The 21427-nt window shown below is 33.2% G+C and overlaps 2 protein-coding genes across 2 annotated transcripts in view; both read left to right on the forward strand.

The window, feature by feature from the left end:
* The window catches only part of LOC111697248 (band 4.1-like protein 4), a 30671-nt gene extending 21962 nt beyond the window's left edge, over positions 1–8709 (forward strand). The window contains exons 4-13 of the mRNA XM_023467177.1: positions 92–170; positions 437–534; positions 1916–2066; positions 2707–2764; positions 2983–3071; positions 4466–4496; positions 5241–5332; positions 5803–5859; positions 8112–8186; positions 8377–8709. Of these exons, the coding sequence (XP_023322945.1) occupies positions 92–170; positions 437–534; positions 1916–2066; positions 2707–2764; positions 2983–3071; positions 4466–4496; positions 5241–5332; positions 5803–5859; positions 8112–8186; positions 8377–8611 (965 nt within the window). The 3' untranslated portion in view covers positions 8612–8709. The remainder of the gene's footprint in view (positions 1–91; positions 171–436; positions 535–1915; positions 2067–2706; positions 2765–2982; positions 3072–4465; positions 4497–5240; positions 5333–5802; positions 5860–8111; positions 8187–8376) is intronic.
* Positions 8710–12919: 4210 nt separating this feature from the next.
* Positions 12920–21357, forward strand: LOC111697306 (uncharacterized). The gene is made up of 11 exons (XM_023467257.1): positions 12920–12928; positions 13198–13354; positions 13976–14092; positions 14587–14708; positions 15435–15507; positions 15583–15688; positions 17407–17448; positions 18506–18594; positions 19159–20268; positions 20707–21004; positions 21086–21357. The coding sequence occupies exons 4-11, from the start codon at positions 14591–14593 to the stop codon at positions 21155–21157; spliced, it is 1908 nt and encodes a 635-aa protein (XP_023323025.1). The 5' UTR covers positions 12920–12928; positions 13198–13354; positions 13976–14092; positions 14587–14590; the 3' UTR covers positions 21158–21357.
* Positions 21358–21427: the final 70 nt, after the last annotated feature.

Here is a 21427-nt window from a genome sequence, read left to right on the forward strand (position 1 = left end):
GGGGGGGGGGGGGGGGGGGTCACTTAATATTAGGTTTACAATCCCTTTAACTAATCAATTATTGTATTTAAAATTATAATTATTATTTCAGGAGTTTCTCCAATAACTCTGTACCTGGGGGTTAAATTCTACGCAGCTGACCCCTGTAAACTAGCAGAGGAGATCACCAGGAATACTTCAGCATAATATTTAACACTTTTTAAAGAGAGAGTTTGCAATTTTTCAAAAGTTAAAGAGACAAATATTTGAATATTTTGGTTGGCATTAGTCCAACATTATTTGGCTTCCCTGCCGAAATTGCTTTCTAAATTATTTTTTAAAAATAATTAAATTTTCATATACTCAACGCCCTATTACACTCCCGATCAAAATAAAACCATCCCATCCCTAAATTAAGACTCCTTGTTGATCCTAAGCTGATGTTGTGTATACCCAGATACCAGTTCTATCTCCAGGTCAAGCTAGATATCCTTCAAGGTCGTCTGCCAGTACAAGAGGAACTATCCACAGAACTTGCAGCTCTAGCTCTTCAATGTAAGTTACAGTTGGTTTACGGGGATATAAAAATATAATGTACATTTGGTTTAGAAAATATGAAATGTTAGGCCTAAGAAACGTTTAAAAGTACAGGATTTCGTTAGCCAGTGGTAAAAACTGTTAATTTTGTGATCGTTAATGACAAAAATAACCGTTCGTGAAAAAATTGCATAAAACAAAACATTAAATACATTATATGCAGTCGTCTCAAACATCTCATACATCTCATACATCTCATACATCTCATGCATCTCATACATCTCATACATCTCATACATCTCATACATCTCATACATCCCATACATCTCATACATCTCATACATCTCATACATCCCATACATCTCATACATCTCATACATCTCATACATCTCATACATCTCATACATCTCATACATCTCATACATCTCATACATCTCATACATCTCATATATCTCATTTTTGTAAGAAATATTTTTGGAAAAGGTTTAAGGTATTTGTTTCTTAATAATTCCAATTGAAAACTTTGTGTCCTGTTAGGTTCTACAAATGGAGCATTTAAACCTTTATAAGAAGCGGATAGTTATTTATTTCAGTTTATTCTAATAATTAAACATTTGAAGCATTCTAGCGAATGATAAGAAAATACTTCTTGATTTTTTCTCCTTCTTAAATATAGACAAGGTTCTGTATTATAAAAAGCAAAAATCATTTGTAAAGTGTGAAAAACAGATTTCCATTAATGTCGTCTTAGGTTGGAACATTTTTAAATATAGTACTCTCGAAAGATTACTTTTCAACTGTTGTAACGGGTTTGAATCCTAGAGTTAATATGATTCACCATGAACCCCCTTTAATTAGTTTTGGGGACCCAACTTAATATATTGTCAGCCGATATTTTGGGTTAGGCTGGGGTCAGAGACATTTTTTGACCAGCAATGCGCGCAGCAATGAATTTGTTCTCAGCCTCGCGCTGTGACTCAGACAGAAAAAGTTTTGTGGGATTGTTTTGTTTTAAGGTAGAACTAATGAAAATAAAAAACATCTTTAAAGCATCTTTTTAAATAAATGTCAAGGTGAGGTATTGTAAACCAAACTGAGCACGCTCTAACGTTAAAATCACATTTTGCCAATTACTCCTTTAAGTATGAGGTAGAAATAACCAAGTTAAATTTCTAAAATAAATATGCCAAGGGCTGCAATAAAAAGTACAACTGATTTATTAATCAATAAAACCAAAAGACAAAGTCGTTGCGACACAAATAAGTTGTCCCAGTCTTGAAAATGGATGCAAAAATTTCTAAGCTGTACTTGATGGCTTTTTGAAGATGATCGACAAATTCTAACAAGTCTAACAAACATCGAAACTTGCACATTTTTATGATTCAAACAATTGTTTCAGCTGAATTGGGAGACTATGATGGAAGCCGACACAGTCGAGGATATAGTTCTGAATTCCGGTTCCTCGCCACACAGTCCGAGGATATGGAACAGAGGATAGAGGACATTCATAGGAGGCTGGTCGGTCTACAGCCAGCACAGGCAGAGAACAGGTTCATTTCTCTACTGTACTATACTGTATTGTACTGTACTATACTGTACTGTACTGTACTGTACTGTACTATATTGTACTGTACTGTACTGTACTGTACTGTACTGTACTGTACTGTACTGTACTGTACTGTACAGTGATGTACTTTACTATACTGTAGTGTACTTTACTGTACTATACTCTATTGCGATGTGCTATACTGTATTGGGATGAAATGTGCTGTATTGTGCTGTACTGTACTGTATTACTGTATGTCTATAGTCTAGGTACCTGGAGGAGGTAAAATGACATGTATCGTACTGTATTGCACTGTATTGTGTTGTAACGTGTACTGTCCTGTACTGATGTTTGTTTAGATACCTAGATGGTTAGACATGTACTGTTCTGTACTGTATTGTATTGAAGTGTACTGTATTGTACTGAAGTGTACTGTATTGTATTGAATTGAACTGTATTGTATTGAAGTGTACTGTATTTTATTGAAGTGTACTGTATTGTATTGAAGTGTACTGTATTGTATTGAAGTGTACTGTATTGTATTGAAGTGTACTGTATTGTATTGAAGTGTACTGTATTGTATTGAAGTGTTCTGTATTGTTCTGAATTGTGCTGTACTATAAACTTTAGTACTGTATGTTTAGGTATCTGGAGAAGGTAAAATGGCTGGATATGTACGGTGTAGATCTTCATCATGTAATTGTAAGTTTAAAAAATAAGAAAATAACATTTTTATAACATTTTTAAAGTCTTAGGTCAATTTTGATTGAAAGAGAGAATAGAATCACACTGTTAGATAACTAGACTGATTTTCCTCAAATTTTGAGGCATTTTATTAGCTTGGTTTGTACAATTGAGCAGATCTCCAGACAAAGCTTAGTTTTTACACAAGTTGTATTTTTATTATAATTGTTTATCAGGGTGACGATAATATAGAATACTTCCTGGGTTTAACTCCCAGTGGAATTATAGTTCTCAGGAATAGAAACAAAGTTGGAAACTATTTCTGGTGAGATAATATAACAGACATTTTTCTCTTAGACATTTATTTTGCAAAAAGGGGAAAGGTATTTTGTGTTCATGATTGCATCATATTACATAGTAACAAATCTAAATGTCTAAATGTCTATTTGTCGACAAAAATAAATGTCATCATGTTACATAGAAGCATATCTAAATGTCTAAATGTCTATTTGTCGACGAAAATAAATGTCATCATTTTACATAGTAACATATGTAAATGTCTAAATGTCTATTTGTCGACAAAAATAAATGTCATCATATTACATAGAAACATATCTAAATGTCTAAATGTCTATTTGTCGACAAAAATAAATGTCATCATGTCTTTTTGTCCTCATTCTCAAATAAAATAGGATAAAGGAGAAAAACAATAAACTTATGTTTAATTATTCAAATCGGGATCGAAAGTAAAAGCTTGCTGGGACTATGCCTAAACAATTATATCTGTGTGCAGATGTATTCATGTATAAACGTCTCCATGTCTCCATGTCCAGCTACAATCTACATGTATAAATGTATCCATGTTTCCATGAGCTTCAATCTACATGCATATATGTCAAATGTCTCCATGTCCAGCTACAATCTACATGCATAAATGTCAAATGTCTCTATGTCCAGCTTCAATATACATGCATAAATGTCAAATGTCTCCATGTCCAGCTACAATCTACATGCATAAATGTCAAATGTCTCAATGACCAGCTTCAATCTACTTGCATAAATGTCAAATGTCTCCATGTCCAGCTACAATCTACATGCATAAATGTCAAATGTCTACATCATTTATTTTTTACATGTCTGTATGTTTGCAGATCTATTTTATTTAATAAAATGTTTCTAAAAACATAAATTTCATTATACGAATTTTAAAAAAAAACATGAGAGACAAATTATAAATAGTATTTCCGAATAGGCAATATTAAAAAGGAATGAAAGGTTAAGAACGACAGATGAGAAATGAAGATGTGAAAGAATGGAGTGTATACTGTATAAAAACGAAACATATGCAGAGAAAGATACCTAAGACTAAACAGTTCTGGACAGGACAACAGTTTTTGTCTCAGGGTTCACCTTGCACCCTATACAACCAATACATCACACGCAAACCCAGAGCTGTCCGACCCAACCTGAAATATACATACTTGACCTCAAACCTTCACCCAACCAATCTCTCAGCACACTTACTTAAACATTAAACCACAATCCTTTGAAACCAGCAAAAACTCAGAAACAGGCTGCTTTGTGAGCCCAGCATAATTATATGTATTTTACACCTTTAAGATTTAAACCAATTGTTATAAAGTTAGACTTGTATCTTTGAAATCTTTACTTTCATGTTGTTTAAATCTTCCAATTATTTTCAAGAAAAATCCTCCGGAGTTATTTGTGCACCTTTTCAGTTCTCAGTGCTGTAAGCCAGATATAAACCCTCAATAAATCTCCAAATGTCATAGAGTACATCAGAGCAATATATTTTGAGCATTTCTGGAATCAAAAAGTGCTAGTTTACTGATTTAATGCGTTACAGAACCTTTACTTGTTCTTTTATAGAAATTTAGAGTTCACAAAACAACAATGGTTTCCGACATATTTATCGAATCATTATTTAATCGAATTTTTAAGAATATTGAAAATACAGGGTGTCCCACGAAACATGACAGTTGGTGAATAGAATTTAAAATGTCTTCTTCCATAATTAGTTAAGTTGTTTGATAATAAAGATAAGGATAAAAATATTAAACTACGATCTTATTAATAAAGTAAAATTGATTTCAAAGTAAAGTAAATTTAAGGAGAAAATGTTTTTTAACACAATAAACTGCCAAAAGTCTTTAATATTCAATATTTGGAAGAAGACATTCAAAACTATTCACTAACTGTCATATTTCGTGGGACACCCTGTACCTAAGTTCTAGATACCTTTGTGCAATGTAACTCATTTGATACAAATAATCAGAATATATCAGATTGTAAAAATCTAAATATTTTGTAGAATAAAATGTGTTTCTCTTTGTGTACTCTATAATATCTATATCCTAATATCTTTACTATACTTTATATTCTTTCAATGGTACAAGAAAATGCATAAACATAATTTCAGACGAATACACCGAAATATCTTTCAGATTTTCTATTTCTATTTTTTCTATTTTAGAATGAAGAGAGTACTTACGGATTTGAGACTCCTTCCCGCCAGGCCTGTAAACATCTCTGGAAATGCTGCGTTGAGCATCATGCGTTCTTCAGGTAGAATAATCCTCCATTTTTTTTAAACCAACCCAAATCCGCCATTTTTTTTAAACCAAACCAAATCCGCCATTTTTTTTAAACCAACCCAAATCCGCCATTTTTTTAAACCAACCCAAATCCGCCATTTTTTTCAAACCAAACCAAATCAAAAGAAATTGATTCTTCGCCACAAACTCAAATCTAATAATCGTTATACTCTGATGGTGTGAATTTAGATATGTTAAACTTAGATAATTCAAGGTTTGAAAAATCTTATGTCTATTACATTTGGTTTCAAAGATATAGGACTTATAGAACATTATAGTTTGTGGCAAAAACTTAATTCCTTTGTATGACAGGTTTAGAGGGGAGGGAGAGGGGGGGGGGTGTTATGTAGTGAAACCTATTTTTGTTAGACTCAATTTTTTAAGGTTGGCGGCTCATCTGATTGAAAGTTCAAATTTCAAATTAACTTTTTCTACTTCTAGATTAGTTCAAGTTTCTCCAGCATTCACTACCTCAGGAGTTCTAGGCTTAGGTTCAAGGTACAGTATATTAATTATACAATATATATATAAGGGAGTAGGTTCAGGTTTAGTTTCTAGATATCTCCAGGTTTAGATTGAGGAGACCTTTAGGTTTCGATTCCAGAGACATTAAGATTTAGGTTCAGATATTAGAGACATTAAGGTTTAAGTTTATGAGACATTTAGGTTTTGATTCAGGAAACCTTTTAGTTTAGGTTCAGCAAATCTCTAGGCTCAGGTTTAGGAGACACTTAGGTTGAGACATTTGGGTTTAGGCTTAGGAAACATATAGGTTTAGGTTCAGGTAATCTTTAGATTTAGGTTTAGGATACGTTTATGTTTAGGTTCAGGATACCTTTGGATTTAGATTCAGGAAACCTTTATGCTCAGGTTTAGGAGACATTTAAGTTTAGGTTCAAGCGACATTAAGGTTCAGGCTCAGAAAACATTAAGATTTAGGTCAGGAGACATTTAGGTTTAGGTTCAGGAGACATTTGAGTTTAGTATTAGGACATCTTTAGGTGTAGGTCCAGGAGACATTTAGGTATAGGTCCAGGAGACATTTAGGTGTAGGTCCAGGAGACATTTAGGTTTAGGTCCAGGAGACATTTAGGTTTAGGTCCAGGAGACATTTAGGTATAGGTCCAGGAGACATTTAGGTGTAGGTCCAGGAGACATTTAGGTGTAGGTCCAGGAGACATTTAGGTTTAGGTCCAGGAGACATTTAGGTATAGGTGCAGGAGACATTTAGGTGTAGGTCCAGGAGACATTTAGGTTTAGGTGCAGGAGACATTTAGGTGTAGGTACAGGAAACATTTAGGACATTTTTTAGGATTCATTTGAGACATATAAAACGTTTTAATGATGTATAAGTACTGAGTTTGAGCGCAAAGTCGACGTTTAAAATCATCCATTTGGGTGGTTACGTTTGAGAATAGATTTTTTAAAATTATTAAATAACGACGACAAAAAAGGCATCAAATATTCTACGGTAAACTAAGTAGATGTTTAGGAACTTTTTTCTCAATAAGTCAATGTTAGAATCAATTATCTATTTTTCTATCTATTTATCTATATTGAAATTCTGAATAAGGTTACCTATTTTCGGTGATAATGGTTAATTTTATTTTCTCAACCTGTTCCTAAGCAACTAAATAGTTTTCTGTAAAATTTTTACTACCCTTTTTATTCATCGTTATTGAATATTTTTTTGAAAACCAATTCTTAAAAATTTTCCTTTAAAAATTACCAATCCATGAGGATATTAAAGATTGAATTTGCTCTCTTGCTGAACAAATATGCGCCGTAAAAACGTCTCAAATGACTCCTAAAAAATTTCTCCACAATACTACATAATCATTTCAACAACCATACATTCCCGGTCACTCCCTATAAAGAGACCGTTCACTTATTTGGGTAATTTCAGTGTAAACTAAACAGCCTATTCGCTCTTGATTTGTATTAGTCTTACTTTTTAAAGACAACTGTTGCCGGAGAAAAAGCCGATTGTTCGTTCTGAATTCGAGCGCAAAGGTATGGTACCCATTTCAGAAATAAGTATATCAGACGTTTTTCAGCAACAGCAGCCCAATACAATTTTAATTTATCATATTTTAATGTCATTGTGTGACAGCGAATAGGCTGTTTAGTTTACCCTGAAATTACCCAAAAACTGAACACTCCCTTTAAAATAAAAGAAAATTGCATAAATTGTCTAGGTATGAAGTGTAACTGAAGCAATATTAAAGTATAAACATCTCAGTTTTTTGTTTTATATATTCATAATTCAGATATTTGAAATTCTTAAAGAATATGGAGTTTAGAGGATTAGGTTTCTTCAAGCCAGGGGTTAAAACTGCAACCTGCAGGAGGGGGATGGAACTTAATGCAGGAGGAAGAAGGGTTGGGGGGGGGGGTAAAAAGGTTTAAAGATGAATGGAAAAACCCATAAAACTGTGTAAGAACAAGACGACTGTATCGTAAATGATCGTAAATAGTCAAATTTATCTTTAAAAGTTGATTTTCAAGATTCTGGAAAACTTGATAAAAATAACATCAAATACACGTAACATGTCGTCTTCCTATTCCAGAGTTGTATTGGCCCAACTGTATTTTAAGAAGAAAGTAAGTTTAATGGGGATTTAAAGGATGAAAATAATTTGTCTGCTTTTTGAATAAATGATATAATAAGTGGGAGGAAATCGACGTTTCGATTTGAACAGGAAAAAGAGTAAGTTCGCGGATTTTATTCCTGGTTTTATTGTTTTCAGATTACGATCATCTGGTAGAAGTGAAAAGGATGTGAGCCAGGAGATAAACAGAAGAAATCCACCAAACTTTACTCGGTAATATTCGTCAAAATTCAATATTTTTAAAATGGTTAATTAAGTATTTTTTTCTGTACGTGTATTTTTTAGTAAACGACCAAAATAGATAATTCTGAGATTCAATTTTAATTAATTACTTGATTAAAGTGAAGTGGAGTAGAGATGATTCTCCGGTTTTAGAATTCTCCTAATCTAGTTCTATACTCAGGGTTCCTAGTCAGAGATACAGTCGGAGAAATAAACCCGAGGATCAGGATTCAAGGTCGTCTTCCAATACAGCAGAGAGAAATATTACAAATGGAGGGATAAAGAGTCCGACCAGGTTTAAATTAAAAGAATTTATGATAAAAACTATAGATCCTCAGTTTTTCGGCTCCATGAACCTGGATCAACTTTTATTATTCGAATTGTTGTACCAACCCATATGGACTATTATTTTCTGAAACTAAATGTTCTACGGAACTAATGAGCTACAAAACCAAATTCTTCTATTTTTGAAATAAATCGATTTTTAGAATTGGTAACGAATTAGGGCATACATCCTACTGCATGGAGATTTCCAATATAATAAAAAATCCTCGTTTTTGGCACACTTTTCATTAGTTAAAGCCTGAGACAAATAAAGATATTGAAATAAAAAGTGAAGTGCTGTTCAAGTGTTTACGAGAATGTTTTAAACATTTTTCAAATCTCTAAAACGTATGAAAACATTTTTTACACTTAATGCAGGATTTTATTTTTTGTGTGAATTTTTTTTTTACTTATTTTGTTAAATAACACTCGTTTGTGGTGGTTTAATAACAGAGTGAACTTTTAAAACAAACAATCAACAAGTTTAAAGATTTTTAGGTATGTATTCAAATTTTTGTTAGGACCAAACATGAAAAAGCTATACGCAAAATTATGGCATATTTATCATCCAGTGAAACCCTTAATAACGAATACATCGGAAGAATTTATCAAGTGTCGTCTTGACAATTTTTTCAATGAGTTTTATACTATATTACGTAAATTTCAGTATTTGCAAAAATAAATAAATAGCCATGAATATGCGGGAACAGTTTTAAAGAGTTCCATATAATCATTCAATTAAAAAACTAAATATCTGCATTATTCCATTATCAGAAAGTGAAGAATACGACATTTGATGAGCTCTTTCGATGTATTCGTTATTAAGGGTTTCACTGTAATTTTTCGGCACCCTGGGCGGGCCTGCCTTCGTCAGAAGGGTTGAGATAAAATGCCCGACTTGATTACTGATCTGAAATCTATAACTGATCCAAGAAGTACAACTGAAAACAATGCAAAAAAATATCTTCTCAATTTGCATTTCTCTTTGCCAATTCTTGTCTGAACAGAAAAAATGAATGCATCCTCAAATAAACAAAAATATGTTGAATATTTTTAGCATATTTTACTGTTGTGATTAACAAGGGCGTATACAGGGGGGGGGGCATGGGGGGCAGTGCCCCCCCTAGACTTGTAAAGGGGGGGCGTAGCCCCCCCCCCTAGAATTTTGCAATAATAAAATAAAATGTCGATTTTTTAGAAACAATGTTTTTTTCTGCTAGTTTTTTTTGAAGGAGAGATAAAGTAGTGCTTAGAAGGTAATTATTTGGACTGTATGTGTGCCTTTTAAGTATCTTATACTTATGCCTGATATCCAAGAAGCCAAGTGTTATGAATTTACAGTTCGAATTTTGCCCCCCCCTAGATTTATTTCTGTATACGCCCTTGGTGATTAAAGCATCCTAAACCGATGTTAAAAAGCCAAAAGCGTAAAAAAATCAAATTTCCCGCCAAAAATATGATCTTGCATTTGGTGTGAACAGGGTTTCCAAAACCTTTCAGAGATTTAAAAAGATTTGGAAACCTCATCATGAACATGAATTCCTTAAACAATGCCTGAATTTGCATTTCAAGGTTACGGTACATAAAGGCCTTGAATAATGAAAAGCATGCCAAAAACAAGGAATTTAAGTTTTCAGTTCTTTAAACAGGAAGCTTAAATCAAATATACACAATAGCTTAAAAAAATATTTAAGAAAAACTCCTGTAAGTTTAAAATGATAGCGGTAGGAAGCGCCCTAGATGATAAAAAAAAATATTAAAAAATGATAAATAATATTAAAAAAAAGAGGAGAATAGTCGTGTAAATAGAGAGAAAACTTACATATTTATGGATATTTTAATATTTAATATTCTTTAATGTAAATCTATCTTTATATACAAATGTATTAATAATTCATTTTTTACAAATTGTCTTTATTTTCCTGGTTAAACCCTTTAAAGGCGGGGGGGGGGGGAGAGATCGGCGCCCTCACAAATCTATTTAACCGTGTCCTACTCCTTGAAACTTCTTACATAGTAAAGGATAAATTGTGTCAGATTCTAATGTTTGTATTAAATAAAAAATAGCTTTTTCTCTTGTCATTTTGCAAATATGGCCTTTTTCTAAAGGGCGCGAGGGATCAGTTTGGGTTGAGGTTACTTATACTCCAATGTTTTCTTTAAAAATGTTTTTTTAAGCATAAAATTGAAAATTCTTAAAATTTGGACAGAATCTTATTAAATATGGATCATGCTTTTTGAAAACTATGAAGAATGAAAATACTTTTGTAATATATTTATCGGATTGTTGATATTATTGACAACTATTAACATTATGGGAATTCATCCATGATATTTTACAATTTTACTTAATTATCTAATTTTGATTGTATTGAGAAGAAATTTGATTATTTAGTTTTTTGAACTTTCTGTGAAAGAAGAAATAAATTAATTAAAATAATGAATATAATTCTATTCATTAAAATATAAGTCTCAGAATGGATAATTTGTAGAATTGACAAAAAAAGTTCTTTATTTTTCGCAACAATTCTTCGGAAACGAAAGAAAAGGTTGCAAGCACTCACTCAATAATCGCTGAGAGTGAATTATAGTTTAAAATGTACATGCCTAGAGCTACAAATAAGTAAGTTACTGAGGCTGGAACAGTTTAGTAAAGTTGGGATAAAGGAAATCAAGATTTATTTTGTACCCAACCCGGGAACTATTGTTTTCTGAAATTACATGTCTCTTGAGTCTATACACTATATTTCCACGCCCGAAAAATGAAAATGCCTCGTAAGGATTCCTGATTTGAAAAGGCAGTTTAGCTTACTCGTGTAATGACTTCCCTCTCTAATAGGAAGTTGAGCCCAAACCTACTTGTTATACTTCTGTTCTGACGCATGTACACTGCTTTAAAACATTTATAATTCCTATATAAGGAAGGAAAAATGTGTTCCTAAGGTACCAGGGTCGTATCAAAGGAACTCTGAGGGAAATGACCTCGCTGCCAATTAGGACTAGACTTTTCCTTCCTCTTAAAGGGATTATATTCTACTTCCTGTTTAATGAACTGTAAACTTCCTGTTTAATGAACTGTAAACTTCCTGTTTAATGAACTGTAAACTTCCTGTTTAATGAACTGTAAACTTCCTGTTTAAAGAACTGTAAACTTCCTGTTTTAAGAACTGTAAGTTTCCTGTTAAAAGAACTGTAAGTTTCCTGTTTAAAGAACTGTAAACTTCTTGTTTAAAGAACTGTAAACTTCCTGTTTAAAGCACTGCACACTTCCTGTTTAAAGAACTGTAAGCTTCTTGTTTAAATAACTGTAAACTTCCTGTTCAAAGAACTGTAAGCTTTCTGTTTAAATAACTGTAAACTTCTTGTTTAAAGGACTGTAAACTTCCTGTTTTAAGAACTGTAAGTTTCCTGTTTAAAGAACTGTAAGTTTCCTGTTTAAAGAACTGTAAGCTTTCTGTTTAAATAACTGTAAACTTCTTGTTTAAAGGACTGTAAACTTCCTGTTTTAAGAACTGTAAGTTTCCTGTTTAAAGAACTGTAAGTTTCCTGTTTAAAGAACTGTTAACTTCCTGTTTAAAGAACTGTAAACTTCCTGTTCAAAGAACTGTAAGCTTCCTGATTAAAGAACTGTAAGCATCCTGTTTAAAGAACTGTAAACTTCCTGTTTAAAGAACTGTAAACTTCCTGTTTAAAGAACTGTAAGCATCCTGTTTAAAGAACTGTAAACTTCCTGTTTGATGAACTGTAAACTTCCTTAAAGAACTGTAAACTTCCTGTTTAAAGAACTGTAAACTTCCTTTTTAAAGAACTGTAAACTTCCTCCTTAAAGAACTGTAAACCTCTTCTTCTTTTTCTTTTACTTCTTCTTCTTCTTCTTCATTTTTTTCTTTTTCAGTTCTTTCTTTTAATTCTGTAATAATAATAAATCTTCTCCTTCCTACTTAAAATTATGTGAAACCATTAGAGATGTGCATCATTTTTGTTGTCTGTTTTTAAACATTCAATGTTTTAATTTCTTTTGCACGATGGTTCACAAGAATCTGAGTTTTTCATCATAAATTAAAATTGTATTCACTAAAAGTTTGATTTTATTTAAATGTATTAATATCAATGTCCATCCCTATTCATGACTACTATTACCCTTGAGCTCTGTCTCCTTTCTACAACTAATTTAACTTAAAACTAATCTCAAACCAACTTCCACCTTGTTTTACAAATAAATAAATAAAATATATGATAAATAAATAAATAAAACAAATAAATAAAATATATAAATAAAAATAAAAGATTTCAATATCCATAGGAGTTTTTTGCCATAACTCAGAATTGTAATCACTTTATCTTTGCAAACCGATGTCGTAGACCGTTGATATTTCAAACTNTAAAAGGTATATAATCCCTACCCCCAGGTATAAAATCCCTACCCCCAGGTATATAATCCCTACCCCCAGGTATAAAATCCCTACCCCAAGGTATATAATCCCTATAATGGACGATCAAGAAGAAAGAATGAAATTTAAAAATATTGTAAAATTTAATTAAAATAAATTATTAAAGTTGAATATTACATGCCACTATATGTATCTATATAAAGGGTTACATAGTATTACGTCTACAGTCTCTTTAACTCTAATCACAAGAACTACAATAATAAAGTTTTAAGATATATTTTCTACAGGGTTGGACGGGTTGGATAGAAGTTCTATTCTGCTGGATACTGGAGAAGTATCCCTGCAGTCCCTCCAGTACCTGGAGAGTAAAGGACTGTTTGGATCTAGGTCCAGGAGACACAGTGAACATGATACTCCACACTCAGAACATAGTACTCATAAAAAGTAGGTTTTTAAAAATGTTTTTGTCCAAAGAAACTCTAATTTTATAATCCTTACATCTTTACAACCTAATGTCGTAGACCTTTGATATTTAAAGTTATTAATTTTGCTGGATCAAACTGTCAAAGTTAACAGTATCTAGGGTATCAGGTTGAAAAGGTCATTTACTGTACTTTAAGAAAAAGATTTCAATTTTCTAAATGTTAACTTTGATGCACGGTTTTTTTCTTCCCAAATAATCCGTGGTTTATTTTCAAAAATTGTTGTTTTTTTGTATGACAAACCATTGCACTCGTTGCACTGGATAAACTGTTTTCCTGAATTCTGAAATATCGAATTCTTAAATTCAGGGAATTTTTGCAAGACATTCCGGGATACAATTATTATCAAAACTCTGCTGACAGCAATACTTTTTAAGAACAAGGAACTATTCTTTGCAAATTATAAATTCCTGGAAGAAATTATGATACGATTTCAAAGCGAAAATGGTATTTTGGGGTTAATATTTTTAAGGTTTAGACTCAATAATTTAGAAATGTCGATTAAAATTGTTGAGTCGCGATAAACAAAGAAAAAATGGCGGTTTAAAAAACTACATTTAAAAGCTAAACTTGTGTTCTTTAGGCGGGGTTCTCGGCGTCGTGGTTCGGATGAGGAGAGTGAGGCGAGTGGAGTAAGTTTAGGAAGCGCTAGAACTCACAGGAGAGGCGGAGAATCAGGGAGTGAAAGTGAGAGCTCCAGGTAGGTTTAACAACACAAGACTAAGCTCCAGGTAGGTTTAACAACACAAGACTAAGCTCCAGGTAGGTTAAAAACACAAGACTAAGTCCAGGTAGGTTTAACAACACAAGACTAAGCTCCAGGTAGGTTTGACAACTAGGGATAAGACCTCCGTGTAGGTTTCACAACACAGGACTAAAGCTCCAGGTAGGTTTAACAACACAAGATAAGTGCTCACGATGTGTTTAATACTCCAGGTAGGAAGGTTTAACAACATTAGAAAAGCGCTCAAGGTAGGTTTAACAACACAGGATTAGAGCTCAAGGTAGGATTAACAACATATGATTCAAGCTCCAGGTTAGGTTACCCAGTAGAAAATTTATGTACTGTAATATTGTGGAAAGTGTATAGTGTAAACTACACAATGCATAATACACACATAAATATCTTTACATAGATAGAATATTGGAAAAACTGACCTCTTTCTATCTATCTATCTATTTCTATGTACCCAGGAGTATGAGGAAGAACCACCGAGGGCGACGAAGACGACATGGAAGCTATAAACTGGTTGAAACCGGTATTACCATGGGGGAGAGCAGGGGTGGAGTTGCACAGGCTACTGTTAGGAAATCAGGTATTTGTCCTAATCTTAGGACAGGTTACTGTTAGGAAATCAGGTATTTGTCCTAATCTTAGGTCAGGTTACTGTTAGAAAATCAGGTATTTGTTCTAATCTTAGGTCAGGTTACTATTAGGAAATCAGGTATTTGTCCTAATCTTTTATCCAGGGTAGGATTAACTAATAAACCTTGTCTCCAGGTTAGGATTAACTAAAACTTGTCTCCAGGTTAGGATTAAATAAACCTTGTCTCCAGGTTAGTGTTAAATAAACCTTGTCTTCAGGTTAGGATAAACGTATAATCCTTGACTCTAGGTTAGGATTAACTAAACCTTGTCTACAGGTTAGGATTAACTAAACCTTGTTTTCAGGTTAGGATTCACTAAACCTTGTCTCCAGGTTAGGATTTACTAATAAACCTTGTCTTCAGGTTAGGATTAACTAAACCTTGTCTCCAGGCTAGGATTGACTAAACCTTGTCACCAGGTTAGGATTAACTAAACCTTGTCTCCAGGTTAGGATTGACTAAACCTTGTCTCCAGGTTAGGATTAAATAAGCCATGTCTCCAGGTTAGTATTAACTAAACCTTGTCTTCAGGTTAGGATAAACGAATAAACCTTGACTCTAGGTTAGGATTAACTAAACTTTGTCTACAGGTTAGGATTAACTAAACCTTGTCTCCAGGTTAGGATTAACTAAGCCTTATCTCCAGGTTAGGATTAACTAAACCTTGTCTCCAGGTTATGTCAACTCCGGAGCAGAGACGGAGTCGGAGATGGTTTCCACTCTCAGGAGAAACAAGAGAAGACAAAGGTTGGATTCAGCTTCTTAAAGATTATTTTTTGATTAAAAAAATGTCTCGATTTTTATTTTTTTTCTGTATCCTAGATCAAGATCCCGATCTCCGAGTGATGCTCGAGCTAGACTCCCTACCGAGCTAACCAAGCATTTCGAGTACAGTCTTATCGAACCCAGCAACCCGAGCTTACTACAGGTGATCTCCGTCTTTTGGGGTTTGGGAAAAGTTAATGATTAATATTAATCAAACTTTAACAAAAAATCATTCAAAAAATGCATTGTTTTAAAAAATAGAAAAAGGTGAAAAATTACTCCGTCAATATAAATCTAATCAGATCGGTTTAGTTCAATATTTAAAATGAAATTAAGTTATTTCCCCCCAAACCAAAAATGCACTTAAAAGAGATACAAAAGCTTAAAATTTTTTAATAATGTTTAAAATATTTGTTTTTTTAACCTTTTTTGGACTCTAATTTTAAGGCGAAAAAACATTCAAATATTAATTCTCTCGTATTTTTAATCAAAAATTGTGGATTCTAAAGAATATTCATAGATTTTTTTTAACTTTATTATTTTTTTTTTTGGCGATGAGATTCTTATATTTTAAAGATTATAGTTGTAACTGTGTTGTTTCTGTGTTTAAAGATTATAATTGTAACTGTGTTGTTTCTGTGTTTAAAGATTATAATTGTAACTGTGTTGTTTCTGTGTTTAATTTGTTAAAGTTTGGATTATCTCTTTAACTCTTCTCTTTAAATTCAATTAGTCAAGTGTTTCTTTAAAATATTCACATGAATATATAAACTTTTTAAAACTTAAGATTTGTAAAGTAAAACAATAGGGGGGGGGGGGTAGCGTTCGCTTACATTTTTTTTGTAAACAGTTTTTCCTACCTCCCTATTTCACCAGTTTCAATTAAATCCATGTTTTTATTTCCCCCGCCCAGTTTGTAATCTTTATTTCTTTTTCCTATTTAATTAAGTAATCAAGGAACCCTGTTTTACCTCTTAGCGTTGATTAGATTGAACCCTGGTTCACTTCTAGAGTAATTAGTTTAATATGTATACTAATAGAATCTATTAGAATTATTATTCAAAAAAAAATTAATATTTTTTAACTTTTTAAAGCTAGGGTAGATTTACAAACATTGATTACTTCTAGGATATATCTATAGATACTGATTACTATAACTAGGATATATCTATGGATACTGATTACTACTATAGATATATCTATAGATACTGATTACTCTAAGTATATTCTATAGATACTGATTACTACTATAGATATATCTATAGATACTGATTACTCTAAGTATATTCTATAGATACTGATTACTCTAAGTATAGATCTAGAGATATTGATTACTCATAGGATTGTTCTATAGATATTAATTACTCTAAGAATAGATATAAAAATATTTATTACTCTAAGGATAGTTCTATTGATATTAATTATACTCTAAGAATTAATCTATAGATATTGATTACTCTAAGAATAGGTGTTTAGATATTGATTACTCTAAGGATAGATCAATAGATTTTGATTACTTTAATAGTACACTCTATAATCCCTCTAAGAGTACGCTCTATAATCCCTCTAAGAGTACGCTCTATAATCCCTCTAAGAGTACGCTCTATAATCTATCTAAGAGTACGCTCTATAATCCTTCTAAGAGAACGCTCCATAATCCCTCTAAGAGAACGCTCTATAATCCCTCTAAGAGAACGCTCTATAATCCCTCTAAGAGTACGCTCTATAATCCCTCTAAGAGTACGCTCCATAATCCCTCTAAGAGTGCGCTCTATAATCCCTCTAAGAGTACGCTCTATAATCCTTCTAAGAGAATGATCTAAAGTATTTATAACTCTAGGATAAAAATAAATTTAAATCTAATAATTTATTTATTTTTAGGAGATTCCTTTCACTCAAGTTGAGACAGATAAACCAATCAAGGTGAACATTTATTTTTCATCTTAAAAAGTTTTTGCTTCTTAAAAAAAGTTTTTGCTATCTCCAGAAAGAAAATTATCAATAATTACAGATCAGACAAAAAACAAAAGTAGAACTAGTTATTTCTGTTCTAAAGTTTTGTTAATGATAATCTATTAGCGTACAAGCTTTTCAAACATATAACTTATTTGTGTAGAACGTACAGTGGGTTCCATAAAACTCTGGAATAGAAAGACGGCAGTTAATTTTGCGAACATGAAAAACAAAATAGTTGAAATGTCGTCTTCTAATTTCACAGTTGTAAGGGCCCCACATTATGATATGAATTAAAAGTAACGATAGTTGCTCCAAAAATATCTTGTTCCAGTTTGGGAGATTTTTATGGATTCAAATGTGCAAGATAAACCTTTCTGTAAAGTTTTCCATTCTTCCCAATCTGATGAAGTTTTACAATCTCTCAATACAATATATATATATATATATGTGTATTATTGTATGCCTGCTTCGTATCTTCTTTCCGTCAGACGTTTCGATTTCCGACTTCTCCGAGAATAGTTTAAATCACAATTCACATTTTCCTAAAAATAGATCGCTCTCTCAGCTCCCTTTTGTCAGAGATAAATTCTAAAAAGAAATTACTTAAACTTAATATTGAATACACACATCCACCCAGACAGCAAAGACCATTTCGAATCAGTTTTCAAGACAGGATTAACTTTAAAGTGTCTTTGCCGCCGGTTTTTACCTACCACCCAACATTTGCTTTTTTAAAGCATTTGACATTATATCATTACATTTACAACTTGCTTGTTGTTTTTAATTTCTTTACTCCTGACCCTGTTTGAAAGGAGTAATGGGCAAAATTTTGAAGGTTGTGTACACATTTTTCTTTACCTGTAGACCTATACTGATCCTTTCTTTTACATCATTTTTACATTATAAAAAATTGAGTTTCGTAAAAAATGATAAATAAATCCACCTAATTTGAATGTCGTCTTCCAATTGAGTATTAAGATGTAAGCCAAGATATGAGACTTATTTTTATTCCCTTTTCCTCTAGGTTCGGTATAGCACTGCAGGAGGAGGAGGAGGAGGAGGAGGAAGGAGATCACGACATAATTCAGCTGGATCTTCTGCACGTCGAAGACTGTAAGTATCATCACAAAAAGCGGAATGAAAGTCATCTTAAACCTTTAAAATAAAAAACACAGCTTTGGATTTAGTGACTTATTAACGCTAAAAAATGTGTTGTATTCATTTTAGAAAAACTAGGCTTTTAGGGCGCTTCGCGCCCATCGTCTATTTAAATTGTGAACATGTTCTTTTTTTTACATTTTAAAACAAAGAAGAAAAAAATGTGCGGATTTAAAAAAAATTCGCGGATTTTCAAGAATTTACATTTTTTTTACAAAATTAAAAACCTTTAAAACACATTTATTTTTTATTTTTATGATTCATAAACCTTCCCTGTGGTCACGTGATGTCCAACAAAAAATGTGGGCCCGATTGGTTCAGCCGTTTTGACGTTTATTGGATACAAACAAACAAGCAGACAGACAAGCAAAATTTATATATAGATGTCAATCACAACCGTGACAGCTGACCACTAACAAAATCTGCAGCAACATTTCTATCTAATAGGCATTGATAAAAACGACTTGTAAAATTTGTCTGAATTTTTCTTTCAGTATAATTGTTAATGTTTATTCCTAGACCGGTTGATGAAGACCGAGCGATGTCTCTTGTTCAAGCTCCGACCTTTGTACAGATCCAATCCTCGTCAAAATCCGCTCTCATCAATCCTTATCATCATAACCCTTCAAATTCATTTAACCAAACACAGTCTTTAAACCACAACCAATCCCTCAGCTATAGACAGTCTCCAGGACAATCTCAATCCTTAGCTGTAAATCAATCAAGTATTTACAACCAAGCTAGGCAACAACAACCTATTCTACAACATTCACAAGAAAATCTTCAACAGCATATTCAGCAACATCAACAGGAACCTCTACAGCAGAATATGCAGCAACCTCTTCATCAATCTCCATTTATTCAACAACGCCAGAGTAACCTACATCACGGTCATGTGAGTAGAACTGCTCAGATAAGAAGTAGCAACTCCCATCTTCACACTCCAGGGTTTCAGACCAACCCGGAGAATCCGTCTTCTCGAGGTTCCAGCCAACATACTTCGTACCTGGAGCAAAGACCAAGCTTGCCTGAGCCTAGGGAGGATGAGTTAGAGAGAAGAAGTATGAGATCACACACCAACTTTATCCAACCAGGGCTCCCTGGATCTATCGGAATGAACGGATATACAAATCACGGAATGAATCCGTCTGAAAGTGTTAACTCGTTGAGAGAATTAAATTATCCACAAGCGTCAGAGAATCCCCAGAGTGGAGCTTACGCTAACCCTGGATCTCAAGATACAAGATCCCTTCCTGTCTATCCTCATCCACCGAACCCGGAGCTCCGAGAGACTCACACAGCACGCCTTAATCAAAGAGTTCAAGGTTCTCGTCCTTCTCCTTCTCCTCGTCCCAACCTGATCTCTACTCCACCTGCTCCCTCTCCAAGAATATATAAACCTAACGGAGATATCGATAATTCTCAACCTCAGTACTCAAATTCTCCGGTTCAATTCTACAGATCTTCCGTCCCGGCTCCGGGATATATGAACCAGGGACCTGTAACCTATCCTTCTAAACCCCAACCCCCTCCTCCACCGTATTCGGGTATACCTCCTATACCTCAGATTAGTTCTTTGGACTATAATCCTGTATATACAAGTTCTCCCGGTCTAAAACAGAGCACAAGGTAGCTGATGCACACACTTTAAAACATTAAAAAACAAGCATCTACATTTTATCAATCTTAAAAACAAATTTCTGGATTTTTTTCTCTCTTCTAAAGTGATAAAAACGAAACCAGGATTTCACCCTGTTTTTGTTTTTGTCTAAATCCAACTTTACCAGACTTTTCTGCAAACTATTGTTATGATATTTTATGGAAAATGTATTAAAGGCAAAGTTTTGAAATTCAGAGCAAAATGCCTGTTAAAAACACTTGATTTGCAAGCTCTGTGCTTTAGAATGTTACAAATTCTTTTTTTTATTTTATTTGTTTTGAAGATAAGTTAGTTTCCAAGATGGATGCAATATACGAACAACAGTTGCAGGAATACAATTTCTTCTCATCAAATATTTAATTTGTTTTTCTCTTAACAAGGATTTTCATAAATTATACATTCTTCAGGTTTGGAATATCTCCGTCTTTTACTAGAACGGAGGGAGGAGACAGGGAGAATGGAGGAGGGATGAGAGAGAATGGAGTAGGGATGCGGGAGAACGCATGTGGGATGAGAGAGAATGGAGTTGGGATGAGAGAGAATGGAGTTGGGATGAGGGAGAATGGAGTTGGGATGAGGGAGAACGGAGGTGGGATGGTTGAGAACGGAGGAGGAATGAGAGAGAACGGAGGGGGGATGAGGGAGAACGGTGGAATGAGGAAAGACCCCCCAGACTATGGGAGAAACTGGCCACCTATTTCAAAGGTAAAAAAAACAGTCTAAGATTTAATTTTTATAATTTATGTAAAGCTTTTAAGGTGCTAAAATTATTCATTTTGATTTTAGGTTCCTGGGGTTAAATCAAGGGGAGGAGGAGGGTTTGAACCATCCGGGGACGAGATGTCGACAGAGCTGTGATTTTCTTGCATCTTGGTCTTTACTTCAGGAGACCTGGAGTAAGTTTTTATTCTGTAGAAAATGAAAAAAATAATATCTCTACATCAGTCCTTAAACATGTTTGTGATAATAATGTTTATGAAACGAAACGGCTAAATATATTCAAAATGATTAAATTATTGTGATATTCAATTTGTCCTGTAAATAAATGTAAATACTCCTTAAAACATGTTTAATTTGACAATGTAAATTAGTAAATTTAAGGAAGGAAGGAAGGAAGGAAGGAAGGAT

This window comes from Eurytemora carolleeae, unplaced genomic scaffold (genome assembly GCF_000591075.1).
Source record: "Eurytemora carolleeae unplaced genomic scaffold, Eaff_2.0 scaffold65, whole genome shotgun sequence".
Taxonomy (NCBI): Eukaryota; Metazoa; Arthropoda; class Copepoda; order Calanoida; family Temoridae; genus Eurytemora; species Eurytemora carolleeae.

Excerpts from the sequence above, each read along its gene's own strand:
- LOC111697306 (XM_023467257.1), top strand. The coding sequence starts at position 14,591 with ATGAGGAAGAACCACCGAGGGCGACGAAGACGACATGGAAGCTATAAA. Across the intron at positions 15,508-15,582 it reads AGAAACAAGAGAAGACAAAG|ATCAAGATCCCGATCTCCGA; the intron begins GTTGGATTCAGC and ends TCTGTATCCTAG. Across the intron at positions 18,595-19,158 it reads TCTTCTGCACGTCGAAGACT|ACCGGTTGATGAAGACCGAG; the intron begins GTAAGTATCATC and ends GTTTATTCCTAG.